General features: G+C 45.6%; 1 protein-coding gene across 1 annotated transcript in view; it reads right to left on the bottom strand.

Annotated features, from left to right (window-relative positions):
* The window catches only part of CTIF (cap binding complex dependent translation initiation factor), a 403,817-nt gene that overhangs the window by 18,386 nt on the left and 365,111 nt on the right, over positions 1 to 20,320 (bottom strand). Inside the window, exons 11-12 of the mRNA XM_063959126.1 lie at positions 11,797 to 11,952; positions 10,485 to 10,538 (exon numbers count right to left, since the gene is read on the bottom strand). Of these exons, the coding sequence (XP_063815196.1) occupies positions 10,485 to 10,538; positions 11,797 to 11,952 (210 nt within the window). The remainder of the gene's footprint in view (positions 1 to 10,484; positions 10,539 to 11,796; positions 11,953 to 20,320) is intronic.

Below are 20,320 nucleotides of genomic sequence, written 5' to 3'. Positions count from 1 at the left end.
TACGCTGCTGGTTCTATTCAGCTCTATGGAAGGGTATTGAAGCTACTGTCACATGAGCACTGATACGCTGCTTGTTCTATTCAGCTCTATGGAAGGGTATTGAAGCTACTGTCACATGAGCACTGATACGCTGCTTGTTCTATTCCGCTGTATGGAAGGTTATTGAAGCTACTGTCACATGAGCACTGATACACTGCTGGTTCTATTCAGCTCTATGGAAGGTTATTGAAGCTACTGTCACATGAGCACTGATACGCTGCTGGTTCTATTCAGCTCTATGGAAGGGTATTGAAGCTACTGTCACATGAGCACTGATACACTGCTGGTTCTATTCCGCTCTATGGAAGGGTATTGAAGCTACTGTCGCATGAGCACTGATACGCTGCTGGTTCTATTCAGCTCTATGGAAGGTTATTGAAGCTACTGTCACATGAGCACTGATACGCTGCTGGTTCTATTCAGCTCTATGGAAGGGTATTGAAGCTACTGTCACATGAGCACTGATACGCTGCTGGTTCTATTCAGCTCTATGGAAGGGTATTGAAGCTACTGTCACATGAGCACTGATACGCTGCTTGTTCTATTCAGCTCTATGGAAGGGTATTGAAGCTACTGTCACATGAGCACTGATACGCTGCTGGTTCTATTCAGCTCTATGGAAGGGTATTGAAGCTACTGTCACATGAGCACTGATACGCTGCTGGTTCTATTCATCTGTATGGAAGGTTATTGAAGCTACTGTCACATGAGCACTGATACGCTGCTGGTTCTATTCAGCTCTATGGAAGGTTATTGAAGCTACTGTCACATGAGCACTGATACGCTGCTGGTTCTATTCAGCTCTATGGAAGGGTATTGAAGCTACTGTCACATGAGCACTGATACGCTGCTTGTTCTATTCAGCTCTATGGAAGGTTATTGAAGCTACTGTCACATGAGCACTGATACGCTGCTGGTTCTATTCAGCTCTATGGAAGGTTATTGAAGCTACTGTCACATGAGCACTGATACGCTGCTGGTTCTATTCCGCTCTATGGAAGGGTATTGAAGCTACTGTCACATGAGCACTGATACGCTGCTTGTTCTATTCCGCTGTATGGAAGGGTATTGAAGCTACTGTCACATGAGCACTGATACGCTGCTGGTTCTATTCAGCTCTATGGAAGGGTATTGAAGCTACTGCCACATGAGCACTGATACACTGCTTGTTCTATTCATCTGTATGGAAGGTTATTGAAGCTACTGTCGCATGAGCACTGATACGCTGCTTGTTCTATTCATCTCTATGGAAGGGTATTGAAGCTACTGCCACATGAGCACTGATACACTGCTTGTTCTATTCATCTGTATGGAAGGTTATTGAAGCTACTGTCACATGAGCACTGATACGCTGCTTGTTCTATTCATCTGTATGGAAGGTTATTGAAGCTACTGTCACATGAGCACTGATACGCTGCTTGTTCTATTCATCTGTATGGAAGGTTATTGAAGCTACTGTCACATGAGCACTGATACGCTGCTTGTTCTATTCATCTGTATGGAAGGTTATTGAAGCTACTGTCACATGAGCACTGATACGCTGCTTGTTCTATTCAGCTCTATGGAAGGTTATTGAGGCTACTGTCACATGAGCACTGATACGCTGCTGGTTCTATTCAGCTCTATGGAAGGGTATAGAAGCTACTGTCACATGAGCACTGATACGCTGCTTGTTCTATTCAGCTCTATGGAAGGTTATTGAGGCTACTGTCACATGAGCACTGATACGCTGCTGGTTCTATTCAGCTCTATGGAAGGTTATTGAAGCTACTGTCGCATGAGCACTGATACACTGCTTGTTCTATTCATCTGTATGGAAGGTTATTGAGGCTACTGTCACATGAGCACTGATACGCTGCTGGTTCTATTCATCTCTATGGAAGGGTATTGAAGCTACTGTCACATGAGCACTGATACGCTGCTTGTTCTATTCAGCTCTATGGAAGGTTATTGAAGCTACTGCCACATGAGCACTGATACGCTGCTTGTTCTATTCAGCTCTATGGAAGGTTATTGAAGCTACTGTCACATGAGCACTGATACGCTGCTTGTTCTATTCAGCTCTATGGAAGGTTATTGAGGCTACTGTCACATGAGCACTGATACGCTGCTTGTTCTATTCAGCTCTATGGAAGGTTATTGAGGCTACTGTCACATGAGCACTGATACGCTGCTGGTTCTATTCAGCTGTATGGAAGGTTATTGAAGCTACTGTCACATGAGCACTGATACGCTGCTTGTTCTATTCAGCTCTATGGAAGGTTATTGAGGCTACTGTCACATGAGCACTGATACGCTGCTGGTTCTATTCAGCTGTATGGAAGGTTATTGAAGCTACTGTCACATGAGCACTGATACGCTGCTTGTTCTATTCAGCTCTATGGAAGGTTATTGAGGCTACTGTCACATGAGCACTGATACGCTGCTGGTTCTATTCAGCTGTATGGAAGGTTATTGAAGCTACTGTCACATGAGCACTGATACGCTGCTTGTTCTATTCAGCTCTATGGAAGGTTATTGAAGCTACTGTCACATGAGCACTGATACGCTGCTTGTTCTATTCAGCTCTATGGAAGGTTATTGAGGCTACTGTCACATGAGCACTGATACGCTGCTTGTTCTATTCAGCTCTATGGAAGGTTATTGAAGCTACTGCCACATGAGCACTGATACGCTGCTTGTTCTATTCAGCTCTATGGAAGGTTATTGAAGCTACTGTCACATGAGCACTGATACGCTGCTTGTTCTATTCAGCTCTATGGAAGGTTATTGAGGCTACTGTCACATGAGCACTGATACGCTGCTGGTTCTATTCAGCTCTATGGAAGGTTATTGAAGCTACTGTCGCATGAGCACTGATACGCTGCTGGTTCTATTCAGCTCTATGGAAGGGTATTGAAGCTACTGTCACATGAGCACTGATACGCTGCTGGTTCTATTCAGCTCTATGGAAGGGTATTGAAGCTACTGTCACATGAGCACTGATACGCTGCTTGTTCTATTCAGCTCTATGGAAGGTTATTGAAGCTACTGTCACATGAGCACTGATACGCTGCTTGTTCTATTCAGCTCTATGGAAGGTTATTGAAGCTACTGTCACATGAGCACTGATACGCTGCTTGTTCTATTCATCTCTATGGAAGGTTATTGAAGCTACTGTCACATGAGCACTGATACGCTGCTGGTTCTATTCCGCTCTATGGAAGGGTATTGAAGCTACTGTCACATGAGCACTGATACGCTGCTGGTTCTATTCAGCTCTATGGAAGGGTATTGAAGCTACTGTCACATGAGCACTGATACGCTGCTTGTTCTATTCCGCTGTATGGAAGGTTATTGAAGCTACTGTCACATGAGCACTGATACACTGCTGGTTCTATTCAGCTCTATGGAAGGTTATTGAAGCTACTGTCACATGAGCACTGATACGCTGCTGGTTCTATTCAGCTCTATGGAAGGGTATTGAAGCTACTGTCACATGAGCACTGATACACTGCTGGTTCTATTCCGCTCTATGGAAGGGTATTGAAGCTACTGTCGCATGAGCACTGATACGCTGCTGGTTCTATTCAGCTCTATGGAAGGTTATTGAAGCTACTGTCACATGAGCACTGATACGCTGCTGGTTCTATTCAGCTCTATGGAAGGGTATTGAAGCTACTGTCACATGAGCACTGATACGCTGCTGGTTCTATTCAGCTCTATGGAAGGGTATTGAAGCTACTGTCACATGAGCACTGATACGCTGCTGGTTCTATTCAGCTCTATGGAAGGGTATTGAAGCTACTGTCACATGAGCACTGATACGCTGCTGGTTCTATTCATCTGTATGGAAGGTTATTGAAGCTACTGTCACATGAGCACTGATACGCTGCTGGTTCTATTCAGCTCTATGGAAGGTTATTGAAGCTACTGTCACATGAGCACTGATACGCTGCTGGTTCTATTCAGCTCTATGGAAGGGTATTGAAGCTACTGTCACATGAGCACTGATACGCTGCTTGTTCTATTCAGCTCTATGGAAGGTTATTGAAGCTACTGTCACATGAGCACTGATACGCTGCTGGTTCTATTCAGCTCTATGGAAGGTTATTGAAGCTACTGTCACATGAGCACTGATACGCTGCTGGTTCTATTCCGCTCTATGGAAGGGTATTGAAGCTACTGTCACATGAGCACTGATACGCTGCTTGTTCTATTCCGCTGTATGGAAGGGTATTGAAGCTACTGTCACATGAGCACTGATACGCTGCTGGTTCTATTCAGCTCTATGGAAGGTTATTGAAGCTACTGTCACATGAGCACTGATACGCTGCTGGTTCTATTCAGCTCTATGGAAGGGTATTGAAGCTACTGTCGCATGAGCACTGATACGCTGCTTGTTCTATTCATCTGTATGGAAGGTTATTGAAGCTACTGTCACATGAGCACTGATACGCTGCTTGTTCTATTCATCTGTATGGAAGGTTATTGAAGCTACTGTCACATGAGCACTGATACGCTGCTTGTTCTATTCATCTGTATGGAAGGTTATTGAAGCTACTGCCACATGAGCACTGATACACTGCTTGTTCTATTCATCTGTATGGAAGGTTATTGAAGCTACTGTCACATGAGCACTGATACGCTGCTTGTTCTATTCATCTGTATGGAAGGTTATTGAAGCTACTGTCACATGAGCACTGATACGCTGCTTGTTCTATTCATCTGTATGGAAGGTTATTGAAGCTACTGTCACATGAGCACTGATACGCTGCTTGTTCTATTCAGCTCTATGGAAGGTTATTGAGGCTACTGTCACATGAGCACTGATACGCTGCTGGTTCTATTCAGCTCTATGGAAGGGTATTGAAGCTACTGTCGCATGAGCACTGATACGCTGCTGGTTCTATTCAGCTCTATGGAAGGGTATAGAAGCTACTGTCACATGAGCACTGATACGCTGCTTGTTCTATTCAGCTCTATGGAAGGTTATTGAGGCTACTGTCACATGAGCACTGATACGCTGCTGGTTCTATTCAGCTCTATGGAAGGTTATTGAAGCTACTGTCGCATGAGCACTGATACGCTGCTGGTTCTATTCAGCTGTATGGAAGGGTATTGAAGCTACTGTCACATGAGCACTGATACGCTGCTGGTTCTATTCAGCTCTATGGAAGGGTATTGAAGCTACTGTCACATGAGCACTGATACGCTGCTTGTTCTATTCAGCTCTATGGAAGGTTATTGAAGCTACTGCCACATGAGCACTGATACACTGCTTGTTCTATTCATCTGTATGGAAGGTTATTGAGGCTACTGTCACATGAGCACTGATACGCTGCTGGTTCTATTCAGCTGTATGGAAGGTTATTGAAGCTACTGTCACATGAGCACTGATACGCTGCTTGTTCTATTCAGCTCTATGGAAGGTTATTGAAGCTACTGCCACATGAGCACTGATACGCTGCTGGTTCTATTCAGCTGTATGGAAGGTTATTGAAGCTACTGTCACATGAGCACTGATACGCTGCTTGTTCTATTCAGCTCTATGGAAGGGTATTGAAGCTACTGTCACATGAGCACTGATACGCTGCTGGTTCTATTCAGCTCTATGGAAGGGTATTGAAGCTACTGTCACATGAGCACTGATACACTGCTGGTTCTATTCCGCTCTATGGAAGGGTATTGAAGCTACTGTCGCATGAGCACTGATACGCTGCTGGTTCTATTCAGCTCTATGGAAGGTTATTGAAGCTACTGTCACATGAGCACTGATACGCTGCTGGTTCTATTCAGCTCTATGGAAGGGTATTGAAGCTACTGTCACATGAGCACTGATACGCTGCTGGTTCTATTCAGCTCTATGGAAGGGTATTGAAGCTACTGTCACATGAGCACTGATACGCTGCTGGTTCTATTCAGCTCTATGGAAGGGTATTGAAGCTACTGTCACATGAGCACTGATACGCTGCTGGTTCTATTCATCTGTATGGAAGGTTATTGAAGCTACTGTCACATGAGCACTGATACGCTGCTGGTTCTATTCAGCTCTATGGAAGGTTATTGAAGCTACTGTCACATGAGCACTGATACGCTGCTGGTTCTATTCAGCTCTATGGAAGGGTATTGAAGCTACTGTCACATGAGCACTGATACGCTGCTTGTTCTATTCAGCTCTATGGAAGGTTATTGAAGCTACTGTCACATGAGCACTGATACGCTGCTGGTTCTATTCAGCTCTATGGAAGGTTATTGAAGCTACTGTCACATGAGCACTGATACGCTGCTGGTTCTATTCCGCTCTATGGAAGGGTATTGAAGCTACTGTCACATGAGCACTGATATGCTGCTTGTTCTATTCCGCTGTATGGAAGGGTATTGAAGCTACTGTCACATGAGCACTGATACGCTGCTGGTTCTATTCAGCTCTATGGAAGGTTATTGAAGCTACTGTCACATGAGCACTGATACGCTGCTGGTTCTATTCAGCTCTATGGAAGGGTATTGAAGCTACTGTCGCATGAGCACTGATACGCTGCTTGTTCTATTCATCTCTATGGAAGGGTATTGAAGCTACTGCCACATGAGCACTGATACGCTGCTGGTTCTATTCATCTGTATGGAAGGTTATTGAAGCTACTGTCACATGAGCACTGATACGCTGCTTGTTCTATTCATCTGTATGGAAGGTTATTGAAGCTACTGTCACATGAGCACTGATACGCTGCTTGTTCTATTCATCTGTATGGAAGGTTATTGAAGCTACTGTCACATGAGCACTGATACGCTGCTTGTTCTATTCAGCTCTATGGAAGGTTATTGAGGCTACTGTCACATGAGCACTGATACGCTGCTGGTTCTATTCAGCTCTATGGAAGGTTACTGAAGCTACTGTCACATGAGCACTGATACACTGCTTGTTCTATTCATCTCTATGGAAGGTTATTGAAGCTACTGTCACATGAGCACGGATACGCTGCTTGTTCTATTCAGCTCTATGGAAGGTTATTGAAGCTACTGTCACATGAGCACTGATACACTGCTGGTTCTATTCCGCTCTATGGAAGGGTATTGAAGCTACTGTCACATGAGCACTGATACGCTGCTGGTTCTATTCAGCTCTATGGAAGGTTATTGAAGCTACTGTCACATGAGCACTGATACGCTGCTGGTTCTATTCTGCTGTATGGAAGGTTATTGAAGCTACTGTCACATGAGCACTGATCCGCTGCTTGTTCTATTCAGCTCTATGGAAGGTTATTGAAGCTACTGTCGCATGAGCACTGATACGCTGCTGGTTCTATTCAGCTCTATGGAAGGTTATTGAGGCTACTGTCACATGAGCACTGATACGCTGCTGGTTCTATTCAGCTCTATGGAAAGTTATTGAAGCTACTGTCACATGAGCACTGATACACTACTTGTTCTATTCATCTGTATGGAAGGTTATTGAAGCTACTGTCACATGAGCACTGATACGCTGCTTGTTCTATTCATCTGTATGGAAGGTTATTGAAGCTACTGTCACATGAGCACTGATACGCTGCTTGTTCTATTCATCTCTATGGAAGGGTATTGAAGCTACTGTCACATGAGCACTGATACGCTGCTTGTTCTATTCATCTGTATGGAAGGGTATTGAAGCTACTGTCACATGAGCACTGATACGCTGCTGGTTCTATTCAGCTCTATGGAAGGGTATTGAAGCTACTGTCACATGAGCACTGATACGCTGCTTGTTCTATTCAGCTCTATGGAAGGGTATTGAAGCTACTGTCACATGAGCACTGATACACTGCTGGTTCTATTCATCTCTATGGAAGGTTACTGAAGCTACTGTCACATGAGCACTGATACACTGCTTGTTCTATTCATCTCTATGGAAGGTTATTGAAGCTACTGTCACATGAGCACGGATACGCTGCTTGTTCTATTCAGCTCTATGGAAGGTTATTGAAGCTACTGTCACATGAGCACTGATACACTGCTGGTTCTATTCCGCTCTATGGAAGGGTATTGAAGCTACTGTCACATGAGCACTGATACGCTGCTGGTTCTATTCAGCTCTATGGAAGGTTATTGAAGCTACTGTCACATGAGCACTGATACGCTGCTGGTTCTATTCTGCTGTATGGAAGGTTATTGAAGCTACTGTCACATGAGCACTGATCCGCTGCTTGTTCTATTCAGCTCTATGGAAGGTTATTGAAGCTACTGTCGCATGAGCACTGATACGCTGCTGGTTCTATTCAGCTCTATGGAAGGTTATTGAGGCTACTGTCACATGAGCACTGATACGCTGCTGGTTCTATTCAGCTCTATGGAAAGTTATTGAAGCTACTGTCACATGAGCACTGATACACTACTTGTTCTATTCATCTGTATGGAAGGTTATTGAAGCTACTGTCACATGAGCACTGATACGCTGCTTGTTCTATTCATCTGTATGGAAGGTTATTGAAGCTACTGTCACATGAGCACTGATACGCTGCTTGTTCTATTCATCTCTATGGAAGGGTATTGAAGCTACTGTCACATGAGCACTGATACGCTGCTTGTTCTATTCATCTGTATGGAAGGGTATTGAAGCTACTGTCACATGAGCACTGATACGCTGCTGGTTCTATTCAGCTCTATGGAAGGGTATTGAAGCTACTGTCACATGAGCACTGATACGCTGCTTGTTCTATTCAGCTCTATGGAAGGGTATTGAAGCTACTGTCACATGAGCACTGATACACTGCTGGTTCTATTCATCTCTATGGAAGGTTACTGAAGCTACTGTCACATGAGCACTGATACACTGCTTGTTCTATTCATCTCTATGGAAGGTTATTGAAGCTACTGTCACATGAGCACGGATACGCTGCTTGTTCTATTCAGCTCTATGGAAGGTTATTGAAGCTACTGTCACATGAGCACTGATACACTGCTGGTTCTATTCCGCTCTATGGAAGGGTATTGAAGCTACTGTCACATGAGCACTGATACGCTGCTGGTTCTATTCAGCTCTATGGAAGGTTATTGAAGCTACTGTCACATGAGCACTGATACGCTGCTGGTTCTATTCTGCTGTATGGAAGGGTATTGAAGCTACTGTCACATGAGCACTGATACGCTGCTTGTTCTATTCAGCTCTATGGAAGGTTATTGAAGCTACTGTCACATGAGCACTGATACGCTGCTGGTTCTATTCAGCTCTATGGAAGGTTATTGAAGCTACTGTCACATGAGCACTGATACGCTGCTGGTTCTATTCAGCTCTATGGAAGGGTATTGAAGCTACTGTCACATGAGCACTGATACGCTGCTGGTTCTATTCTGCTGTATGGAAGGTTATTGAAGCTACTGCCACATGAGCACTGATACGCTGCTTGTTCTATTCATCTGTATGGAAGGGTATTGAAGCTACTGTCACATGAGCACTGATACGCTGCTTGTTCTATTCATCTGTATGGAAGGGTATTGAAGCTACTGTCACATGAGCACTGATACGCTGCTGGTTCTATTCTGCTGTATGGAAGGTTATTGAAGCTACTGCCACATGAGCACTGATACGCTGCTGGTTCTATTCAGCTCTATGGAAGGGTATTGAAGCTACTGTCACATGAGCACTGATACGCTGCTTGTTCTATTCAGCTCTATGGAAGGTTATTGAAGCTACTGTCACATGAGCACTGATACGCTGCTTGTTCTATTCTGCTGTATGGAAGGTTATTGAAGCTACTGTCGCATGAGCACTGATACACTGCTTGTTCTATTCTGCTGTATGGAAGGGTATTGAAGCTACTGTCACATGAGCACTGATACGCTGCTGGTTCTATTCATCTGTATGGAAGGTTATTGAAGCTACTGTCACATGAGCACTGATACACTGCTGGTTCTATTCAGCTCTATGGAAGGTTATTGAAGCTACTGTCACATGAGCACTGATACGCTGCTGGTTCTATTCAGCTCTATGGAAGGGTATTGAAGCTACTGTCACATGAGCACTGATACGCTGCTGGTTCTATTCAGCTCTATGGAAGGGTATTGAAGCTACTGTCACATGAGCACTGATACGCTGCTGGTTCTATTCAGCTCTATGGAAGGGTATTGAAGCTACTGTCACATGAGCACTGATACGCTGCTTGTTCTATTCATCTGTATGGAAGGTTATTGAAGCTACTGTCACATGAGCACTGATACGCTGCTTGTTCTATTCAGCTCTATGGAAGGGTATTGAAGCTACTGTCACATGAGCACTGATACACTGCTTGTTCTATTCAGCTCTATGGAAGGGTATTGAAGCTACTGTCACATGAGCACTGATACGCTGCTGGTTCTATTCAGCTGTATGGAAGGGTATTGAAGCTACTGTCACACGAGCACTGATATTGCTCAGTGCATGTTCCCTGCTTTTATTCAGCTCTGTGGACGGGGATTGAAGCTGCTGCATGAAACGTCACAAGAATAGGCCTCACCTCCATGGAACAGCACAGAACCGCGTCCTCCTTCACATCGTAAGACTGTAAGAGCTGCGGGCAGAGAGGTATTAGAAGCAAAGCGTTAAACAACTGCAAGTAAACTCCGACACAGACATACTGCTCTAACAACGTAGACCGCTACAGTGACTGTATACAGACGCGTGCAATAACGGAACGTTTTCTGATAGGCGTTTATTCTGCATTAACAGCGGGAAAACACAACTAGACAGTGACGCGAGTGACTAAACATTTTTTGAAATGTCCAAAAAGATGGTAGCGCCTTTATATGGGTAACTGGAACCTAAGCATGTCCTCTTACTGTCTGTGCCTTGAATAATAGGAGCAGATTACAAAGCAAGGTCTAGAGATGAGGCTGTGAAACAGTACATGGAAAATCTATTCATCGGGTGACAGCCATATACAGTAATGTGCGTAATAATAAGCACTGGAACCCTGTGATGTCACTATAGTCAAAGCACTGAGGACGTGTGTTTGATTCCCACCATGGCCTTGTGTGGAATTTGTATATTCTCAGTGTCGGAGGCTTGATAAATAGGCCCTATTTTTAAACACCTGTTAAACAGGACAGATCTCCCCTCGGATACCTGAAGTTACCGATCCTGCCACCAAAGCACCCAGGTGTGACGTTTACCTCCCCCATCTCTTTCTCTACTTCTATTCATATTCTACCCCAAACAAGACGCTTTTCCCTCAACAGTGTCAAAGTCCTCCATTGCTCTACAGACAAAACTCTGATTCACTGCCCCTATCCTCTCCTTTTCGGATTATTGTAACCGACTAATAACAGAAATGTCTTGTTGTAATCTATCCAAAGTTCATCAGAGAGAATAATTTAATGTCTCAAAGACCGGACCCAACCCATGTCCTCCCGAGATCCTTTCGCCTGGCTCCCTGTCCAGTCTGGGATGTCCTACCACCATCACTGTCCTCCACTTGTCTTCTGCTCCCTACATATCTGCTCTACTTTCTTGCTGTGCCAATCATTGTCCCTGGCACAGAATGGTCTCCTGGTCACCCGCCACACTTCTCTGTCACTTTTCTGTTCATTGCTTGGAATGTTCTCACTTGGAATACGAAAGCACACCTGATGGGTGAGGCCTTCAAATCGGATACATCATACATCTACTGCACTTACTCCACCTATCTCAGATATGTAGGACTTTGTACGTATACCAGTGGTGTCACCAGTTCCTACTCTATTACATGCCAAATAATGGTGCAGGTCACAAAATGATTAGGATACTTTGGACGGAAAGGTCCGCCTTCATGATAAGACAGTGGTCATTACCTCCCTAAGGCAGGTATAGATGGGACAGACGAGGACTCGGAAAGGCTCTCCTGCATTACTCCTCATCGTGCCAAACACTTCGCAAAGGAACGTGATGAACCCCAACCAGCTCTCCACGTCTGATTGGTGCATGTCCTCTCGGACAGAGAAATCCTTCTGCAAAACACAAGGTCAACAAGAAACCACATCAGTTGGAGACACCATCAAGAAAGAGGAAATTGGAAGCGCAATCAGACGGCTAAACAAGAGGAACCTGTTCAAAAATACAACACAACTTTTTCTTCAGTTTTGAAATATAGAGCAGAAGAGGAAACCAATATAACCAAATGTGGTTGCTTCAGTTTGTCAAGGACGAGACGGTAAGGCAGCTGTCCTGTATCACAGCTATTGCATCGCTTCAACCAACGGCAGAATTTCCAACCGTCAAAAACACTCAACAGGTTGCCCAATAACTGGGGCACGCAATATAAGCTGCACTACATAAAAAGGTACCTTATATGTGACATGGATCCAAGACTAATATACAAGTTAGTTTAAATACGGGTTTGATCATAGAAGGGTTTTTAACAGCAGAAAGAGCAACGCGCAGACAGAACTATCCCCCGAAAAGAGAGAATTTTCAGATCAGGGTAAAATAATAAGACCACATACAATCTGTGGCAAGACGCATGGCGCAATTTAGTTGCAAAATCTGTGGGGCAATTTGGCAAAATTTGAGAAGAGGGGTCATCGGACACATCTGCAGGAATCATACGCAGGCTGTAGAGTGTGAGGCCAGTTTTAGAAAACCTTTTACATTTTGTAGTTTAGGATAAGGTGGTTCAGGTTCATTAAACACTTTTTGGCCACGAGTAGAAAAAACTTTTGCTTATCTTTGCCGATAAGGCAGAGAATTATTTTTAGTCTGTCTTTCAGTCTTCTCTCCATCTTGTTTCCGGACATAAAGAAAACATCTGATTAGCTGATCATTTCAGCAAATAGGTAATAGACTTTACTTTAAATATAACATTTATCCAGTTGCAGAAAGGCTGATTTTATCTATATTTCCTACACTTGCTCAGAATAATGCAAGAATATATATAATTCTGCAGAGAGCTGATACAGCACTTAGGGAGAACACATACCTATAATACATAGACACCTAGAGAAGTATCCAAATATCAAGAAAAATGGAAGAATAACTGATTACTAGTACAAATATTTGTTTTCTAAAAAAGCAATGGATAAGTTGTTCAATACATGCTGCCACATATATATATATATATTTTTTTTTTTATAGAATGCCAGTAGCCCAGTACTACATTTGGTTTATAATTTCAGGCATCCCCAGAATGTATTTGGGAAGGGGGGCTATGGACGACTAACGATGATATCGGAGATATAGTATATGCCAAGGTCCCATTTTCAACTGCAAAAGCAGCCGCCGCAGATACTCTATGGGGGCTGCTCTATTGTGAGGTTTACAAAGTTCTGGAATGCAAAGCTTGGATCCACCAGCTCTTCAGCATTTTTTTTGTTATGGAGAGGGATCCTCTGGATCCTTCCCCAACAGCCACCAGTGACGCATATGCAGTTCAATGGCTACTTAGATGCTGTAGGCTGTCCGGATCCAAAGCGTAAGCCACCACTGTGCTTCCAGCTCTTCACCGGGACGGACAATTTAGTCATTATGACGTCAGAACAGCATTAAAAATGAGGGAACTCATAAACAGGCCTCTATGTGAGGCCACCCAGAGCCGGCCCTAACCAGTATGATGCCCTAGGCAAGATTTTGGCTGGTGCCCCCTAGCACCACCGCTGGTTCCACCTCTGACCTTGTACCCCCTATATTTTAAATAAGAACAGTTCGCACATTTGGCGCACAGACCAAAAAGGAGTGTGCTTTTGCTGGCAAGGGGCATGGCCACACAATAACCCCAATTCCAATTACGCCACACAGTACTGCAACTTTATTCACATATGATCATGCGATAGTGTCCATAATTCATATTACATCACACTGAATTGCTCCTTATTCACATTATACCACACCTTATTGCTCTTTATTCACATTAGACGACACAGTAGTGCCCTTTCTATACGCAACGCCACATAGTAGAGCACCTTATACACATAATGCCACACATTAGTAATGCATTTACACACATTCCACACAGTAATGCCCCTTACACATATGAGACACAGTATTAATGTCCTTATAAACATAGTGTGCCTTACACATATGCCGCACATTATTAATGCCCTTATACACATAATGACACACATAGTGCCCCCTATACATGTGCTGCACATTATTAGTGCCCCTATACACATATTAATGACACACATACAGTAGTACCGTTACACATATGCCGCACATTATTAATGCCCTTATACACATAATGACACACATACAGTAGTACCGTTATACATATGCCGCACATTATTAATGCCCTTATACACATAATGACACACATACAGTAGTACCGTTACACATATGCCGCACATTATTAATGCCCTTATACACATAATGACACACATAGTGCCCCTTACACATATGTTGCACATTATTAATGCATTTTTACATGACACACATAATGCTCCTTACACAGATTCCGAACACTACTGCACAACCAACCCACTCACATGCACACAGCACTCACACTTCCACTAACATTGTGACCTCTGCCTCTGCTTGGATACAGATGTGTCCTTATAAATATTGCCTCAATGCTAACGTCGGGCACCTTTTTTTTATGAAAATGCATATTATTTGCATTGCTATTTGGCTAGGATGCACAAGCAGCTTCTGCTGATTAAAAATAAGAATTTACTCACCGGTAATTCTATTTCTCGTAGTCCGTAGTGGATGCTGGGGACTCCGTCAGGACCATGGGGGATTAGCGGCTCCGCAGGAGACAGGGCACAAAATTTAAAAGTTTGACCACTAGGTGGTGTGTACTGGCTCCTCCCCCTATGACCCTCCTCCAAGCCTCAGTTAGGATACTGTGCCCGGACGAGCGTACACAATAAGGAAGGATTTTGAATCCCGGGTAAGACTCATACCAGCCACACCAATCACACCGTACAACTTGTGATCTGAACCCAGTTAACAGTATGATAACGTAGGAGCCTCTGAAAAGATGGCTCACAACAATAAACAACCCGATTTTTTTTTTGTAACAATAACTATGTACAAGTATTGCAGACAATCCGCACTTGGGATGGGCGCCCAGCATCCACTACGGACTACGAGAAATAGAATTACCGGTGAGTAAATTCTTATTTTCTCTGACGTCCTAGTGGATGCTGGGGACTCCGTCAGGACCATGGGGATTATACCAAAGCTCCCAAACGGGCGGGAGAGTGCGGATGACTCTGCAGCACCGAATGAGAGAACTCCAGGTCCTCCTTAGCCAGGGTATCAAATTTGTAGAATTTTACAAACGTGTTCTCCCCTGACCACGTAGCTGCTCGGCAGAGTTGTAATGCCGAGACCCCTCGGGCAGCCGCCCAAGATGAGCCCACCTTCCTTGTGGAGTGGGCATTGACAGATTTAGGCTGTGGCAGGCCTGCCACAGAATGTGCCAGTTGAATTGTGCTACAAATCCAGCGAGCAATCGTCTGCTTAGAAGCAGGAGCACCCAAGCTTGTTGGGTGCATACAGTATAAACAGCGAGTCAGATTTTCTGACTCCAGCCGTCCTTGAAATATATATTTTCAATGCTCTGACAACGTCCAGCAACTTGGAATCCTCCAAATCGCTAGTAGCCGCAGGCACCACAATAGGCTGGTTCAGGTGAAACGCTGATACCACCTTAGGCAGAAAATGAGGACGCGTCCTCAATTCTGCCCTGTCCGAATGGAAAATCAGATATGGGCTTTTATACGATAAAGCCGCCAATTCCGACACTCTCCTGGCTGAAGCCAGGGCCAGTAGCATGGTTACTTTCCATGTAAGATATTTCAAATCTACCGATTTGAGTGGCTCAAACCAATGGGATTTGAGAAAATCCAAAACTACATTGAGATCCCACGGTGCCACTGGGGGCACAACCGGGGGCTGTATATGTAGTACTCCTTTTACAAAAGTCTGGACTTCAGGAACTGAAGCCAATTCTTTCTGGAAGAAAATCGACAGGGCCGAAATTTGAACCTTAATGGACCCTAATTTGAGGCCCATAGATAATCCTGTTTGCAGGAAATGTAGGAATCGACCCAGTTGAAATTCCTCTGTGGGGGCCTTCCTGGCCTCACACCATGCAACATATTTTCTCCAAATGCGGTGATAATGTTGTGCAGTCACCTCCTTCCTGGCTTTGACCAGGGTAGGGATGACCTCCTCCGGAATGCCTTTTTCCCTTAGGATCCGGCGTTCAACCGCCATGCCGTCAAACGCAGCCGCGGTAAGTCTTGGAATAGACACGGTCCCTGCTGAAGCAGATCCCTTCTTAGAGGTAGAGGCCACGGATCTTCCGTGAGCATCTCCTGAAGTTCCGGGTACCAAGTCCTTCTTGGCCAGTCCGGAGCCACTAGTATCGTTCTTACTCCCCTTTGCCGTATAATTCTCAGTACCTTGGGTATGAGAGGCAGAGGAGGAAACACATACACTGACTGGTACACCCATGGTGTTACCAGAGCGTCCCCAGCTATTGCCTGAGGGTCTCTTGACCTGGCGCAATACCTGTCCAGTTTTTTGTTGAGGCGGGACGCCATCATGTCCACCATTGGTCTTTCCCAATGGACTACAATCATGTGGAAGACTTCTGGATGAAGTCCCCACTCTCCCGGGTGAAGATCGTGTCTGCTGAGGAAGTCTGCTTCCCAGTTGTCCACTCCCGGGATGAACACTGCTGACAGTGCTATCACATGATTTTCCGCCCAGCGAAGAATCCTTGCAGCCTCTGCCATTGCCCTCCTGCTTCTTGTGCCGCCCTGTCTGTTTACGTGGGCGACTGCCGTGATGTTGTCCGACTGGATCAACACCGGCTGACCCTGAAGCAGAGGGTTTGCCAGGCTTAGAGCATTGTAGATTGCTCTTAGTTCCAGTATATTTATGTGAAGAGACGTTTCCAGGCTTGACCACACGCCCTGGATGTTTCTTCCTTGTGTGACCGCTCCCCAGCCTCTCAGGCTGGCATCCGTGGTCACTAGGACCCAGTTCTGTATGCCGAATCTGCGGCCCTCTAACAGATGAGCACTCTGCAACCACCATAGCAGAGAGACCCTTTTTTCCAGGACTCTTGTGCATTGATGCACAGACACTGTCCCTGGTTTTAGGAGGTTCCTGACGAGTTCGGATAACTCCCTGGCTTTCTCCTCCGGAAGAAATACCTTTTTCTGAACAGTGTCCAGAATCATCCCTAGGAACAGCAGACGTGTCGTCGGGATCAATTGGGATTTTGGAAAATTCAGAATCCACCCGTGCTGTTGGAGCACTACTTGAGTTAGTGCTACTCCGACCTCCAGCTGTTCTCTGGATCTTGCCCTTATCAGGAGATCGTCCAAGTAAGGGATAATTAATACGCCTTCTCTTCGAAGAAGGATCATCATTTCGGCCATTACCTTGGTAAAGACCCTGGGTGCCGTGGACAATCCAAACGGCAGCGTCTGAAACTGATGACAGTTTTGTACCACGAACCTGAGGTACCCTTGGTGTGAAGGGCAAATTGGGACATGAAGGTAAGCATCCTTGATGTCCAAGGACACCATAAAATCCCCTTCTTCCAGATTCGCTATCACTGCTCTGAGTGACTCCATCTTGAACTTGAATTTTTGTATGTACAGGTTCAGAGATTTCAGATTTAGAATAGGTCTTACCGAGCCGTCCGGCTTCGGTACCACAAATAGCGTGGAGTAATACCCCTTTCCCTGTTGTAGAAGGGGTACCTTGATTATCACCTGCTGAGAATACAGCTTGTGAATGGCTTCCAATACCGTCGCCCTGTCTGAGGGAGACGTTGGCAAGGCAGATTTTAGGAACCGGCGAGGGGGAGACTTCTCGAATTCCAACCTGTAACCCTGAGATACTACCTGCAGGATCCAGGGGTCCACCTGCGAGTGAGCCCACTGTGCGCTGAAATTCTTGAGGCGACCCCCCACCGCCCCTGAGTCCGCTTGTAAGGTCCCAGCGTCATGCTGAGGCCTTTGCAGAAGCCGGGGAGGACTTCTGCTCCTGGGAAGGGGCTGCTTGCTGCAGTCTCTTACCCTTTCCTTTGCCTCGGGGCAAATATGAATGTCCTTTTGCTCGCTTGTTCTTATAGGAACGAAAGGACTGCGGCTGAAAAGACTGCGTCTTTTTCTGCTGGGAGGGGACTTGAGGTAAAAAGGTGGACTTCCCGGCTGTTGCCGTGGCTACCAAATCCGATAGACCGACCCCAAATAATTCCTCCCCTTTATACGGCAATACTTCCATATGCCGTTTGGAATCCGCATCGCCTGACCACTGTCGTGTCCATAGACTTCTTCTGGCAGATATGGACATCGCACTTACTCTTGATGCCAGAGTGCAGACATCCCTCTGTGCATCTCGCATATAAAGAAAAGCATCCTTTAATTGCTCTATAGTCAATAAAATACTGTCCCTATCCAGGGTATCAATATTTTCAGTCAGGGAATCCGACCAAGCCACCCCAGCACTGCACATCCAGGCTGAGGCGATTGCTGGTCGCAGTATAACACCAGTATGTGTGTATATACTTTTTAGAGTATTTTCCAGCCTCCTATCAGCTGGATCCTTGAGGGCGGCCGTATCAGGAGACGGTAACGCCACTTGTTTGGATAAACGTGTGAGCGCCTTGTCCACCCTAGGGGGTGTTTCCCAGCGCGCCCTAACCTCTGGCGGGAAAGGGTATAACGCCAATAACTTCTTTGAAATTAGCAGTTTTTTATCAGGGGTAACCCACGCTTCATCACACACGTCATTCAATTCCTCTGATTCAGGAAAAACTACAGGTAGTTTTTTCAGACCCCACATAATACCCCTTTTTGTGGTACTTGCAGTATCAGAGATATGCAAAGCCTCCTTCATTGCCGTGATCATATAACGTGTGGCCCTACTGGAAAATACGTTCGTTTCTTCACCGTCGACACTAGATTCAGTGTCCGTGTCTGGGTCTGTGTCGACCGACTGAGGCAAAGGGCGTTTTACAGCCCCTGACGGTGTTTGAGACGCCTGTACAGGTACTAACTGTTTTGCCGGTCGTCTCATGTCGTCAACCGACTTTTGCAGCGTGCTGACATTATCACGTAATTCCATAAACAAAGCCATCCATTCCGGTGTCGACTCCCTAGGGGGTGACATCACCATTACCGGCAATTGCTCCGCCTCCACACCAACATCGTCCTCATACATGTCGACACACACGTACCGACACACAGCAGACACACAGGGAATGCTCTGATAGAAGACAGGACCCCACTAGCCCTTTGGGGAGACAGAGGGAGAGTTTGCCAGCACACACCAAAGCGCTATAATTATATAGGAACAACCTTATATAAGTGTTGTTTCCTTATAGCTGCTTAAATATATATAATATCGCCAAAAAATGCCCCCCCTCTCTGTTTTTTACCCTGTTTCTGTAGTGCAGTGCAGGGGAGAGCCTGGGAGCCTTCCTAGCAGCGGAGCTGTGTAGGAAAATGGCGCTGTGTGCTGAGGAGATAGGCCCCGCCCCCTATTCCGGCGGGCTCTTCTCCCGGTTTTTCTGAGACCTGGCAGGGGTGAAATACATCCATATAGCCTCATGGACTATATGTGATGTATTCTTTTTAGCCAGAAAGGTATTAACATTGCTGCCCAGGGCGCCCCCCCCCAACGCCCTGCACCCTCAGTGACCGCCGGTGTGAAGTGTGCCTGAGCGCAATGGCGCACAGCTGCAGTGCTGTGCGCTACCTCATGAAGACTGAAAAGCCTTCAGCCGCCGGTTTCTGGACCTCTTCTTACTTCGGCATCTGCAAGGGGGTCGGCGGCGCGGCTCCGGTGACCCATCCAGGCTGTACCTGTGATCGTCCCTCTGGAGCTAGTGTCCAGTAGCCTAAGAAGCAAATCCATCCTGCACGCAGGTGAATTCACTTCTTCTCCCCTAGGTCCCTCGTTGCAGTGAGCCTGTTGCCAGCAGGACTCACTGAAAATAATAAAACTATCAAAACTTTTACTCTAAGCAGCTCTTTATGAGAGCCACCTAGATTGCACCCTGCTCGGACGGGCACAAAAACCTAACTGAGGCTTGGAGGAGGGTCATAGGGGGAGGAGCCAGTACACACCACCTAGTGGTCAAACTTTTAAATTTTCTGCCCTGTCTCCTGCGGAGCCGCTAATCCCCCATGGTCCTGACGGAGTCCCCAGCATCCACTAGGACGTCAGAGAAATGATATGCAGCATGCCTATGTACTGTGTGAGACTGTGGCTGTATCTGCATATGAAATGCTACACACAGAATATAGGCATGCCGCATATCATTTTAATCAGTAGAAGCTGCTGATGCCCCTAGGCATATCAAATGCCCTAGGCAATTGCCTAGTTTGCCTATGCCTATGGCCGGCTCTG

This window comes from Pseudophryne corroboree, chromosome 1, assembly GCF_028390025.1.
Source record: "Pseudophryne corroboree isolate aPseCor3 chromosome 1, aPseCor3.hap2, whole genome shotgun sequence".
Taxonomy (NCBI): Eukaryota; Metazoa; Chordata; class Amphibia; order Anura; family Myobatrachidae; genus Pseudophryne; species Pseudophryne corroboree.
Note: the sequence above shows the minus strand (reverse complement) of the source record. Positions and strands in the feature narration are given on the sequence as shown.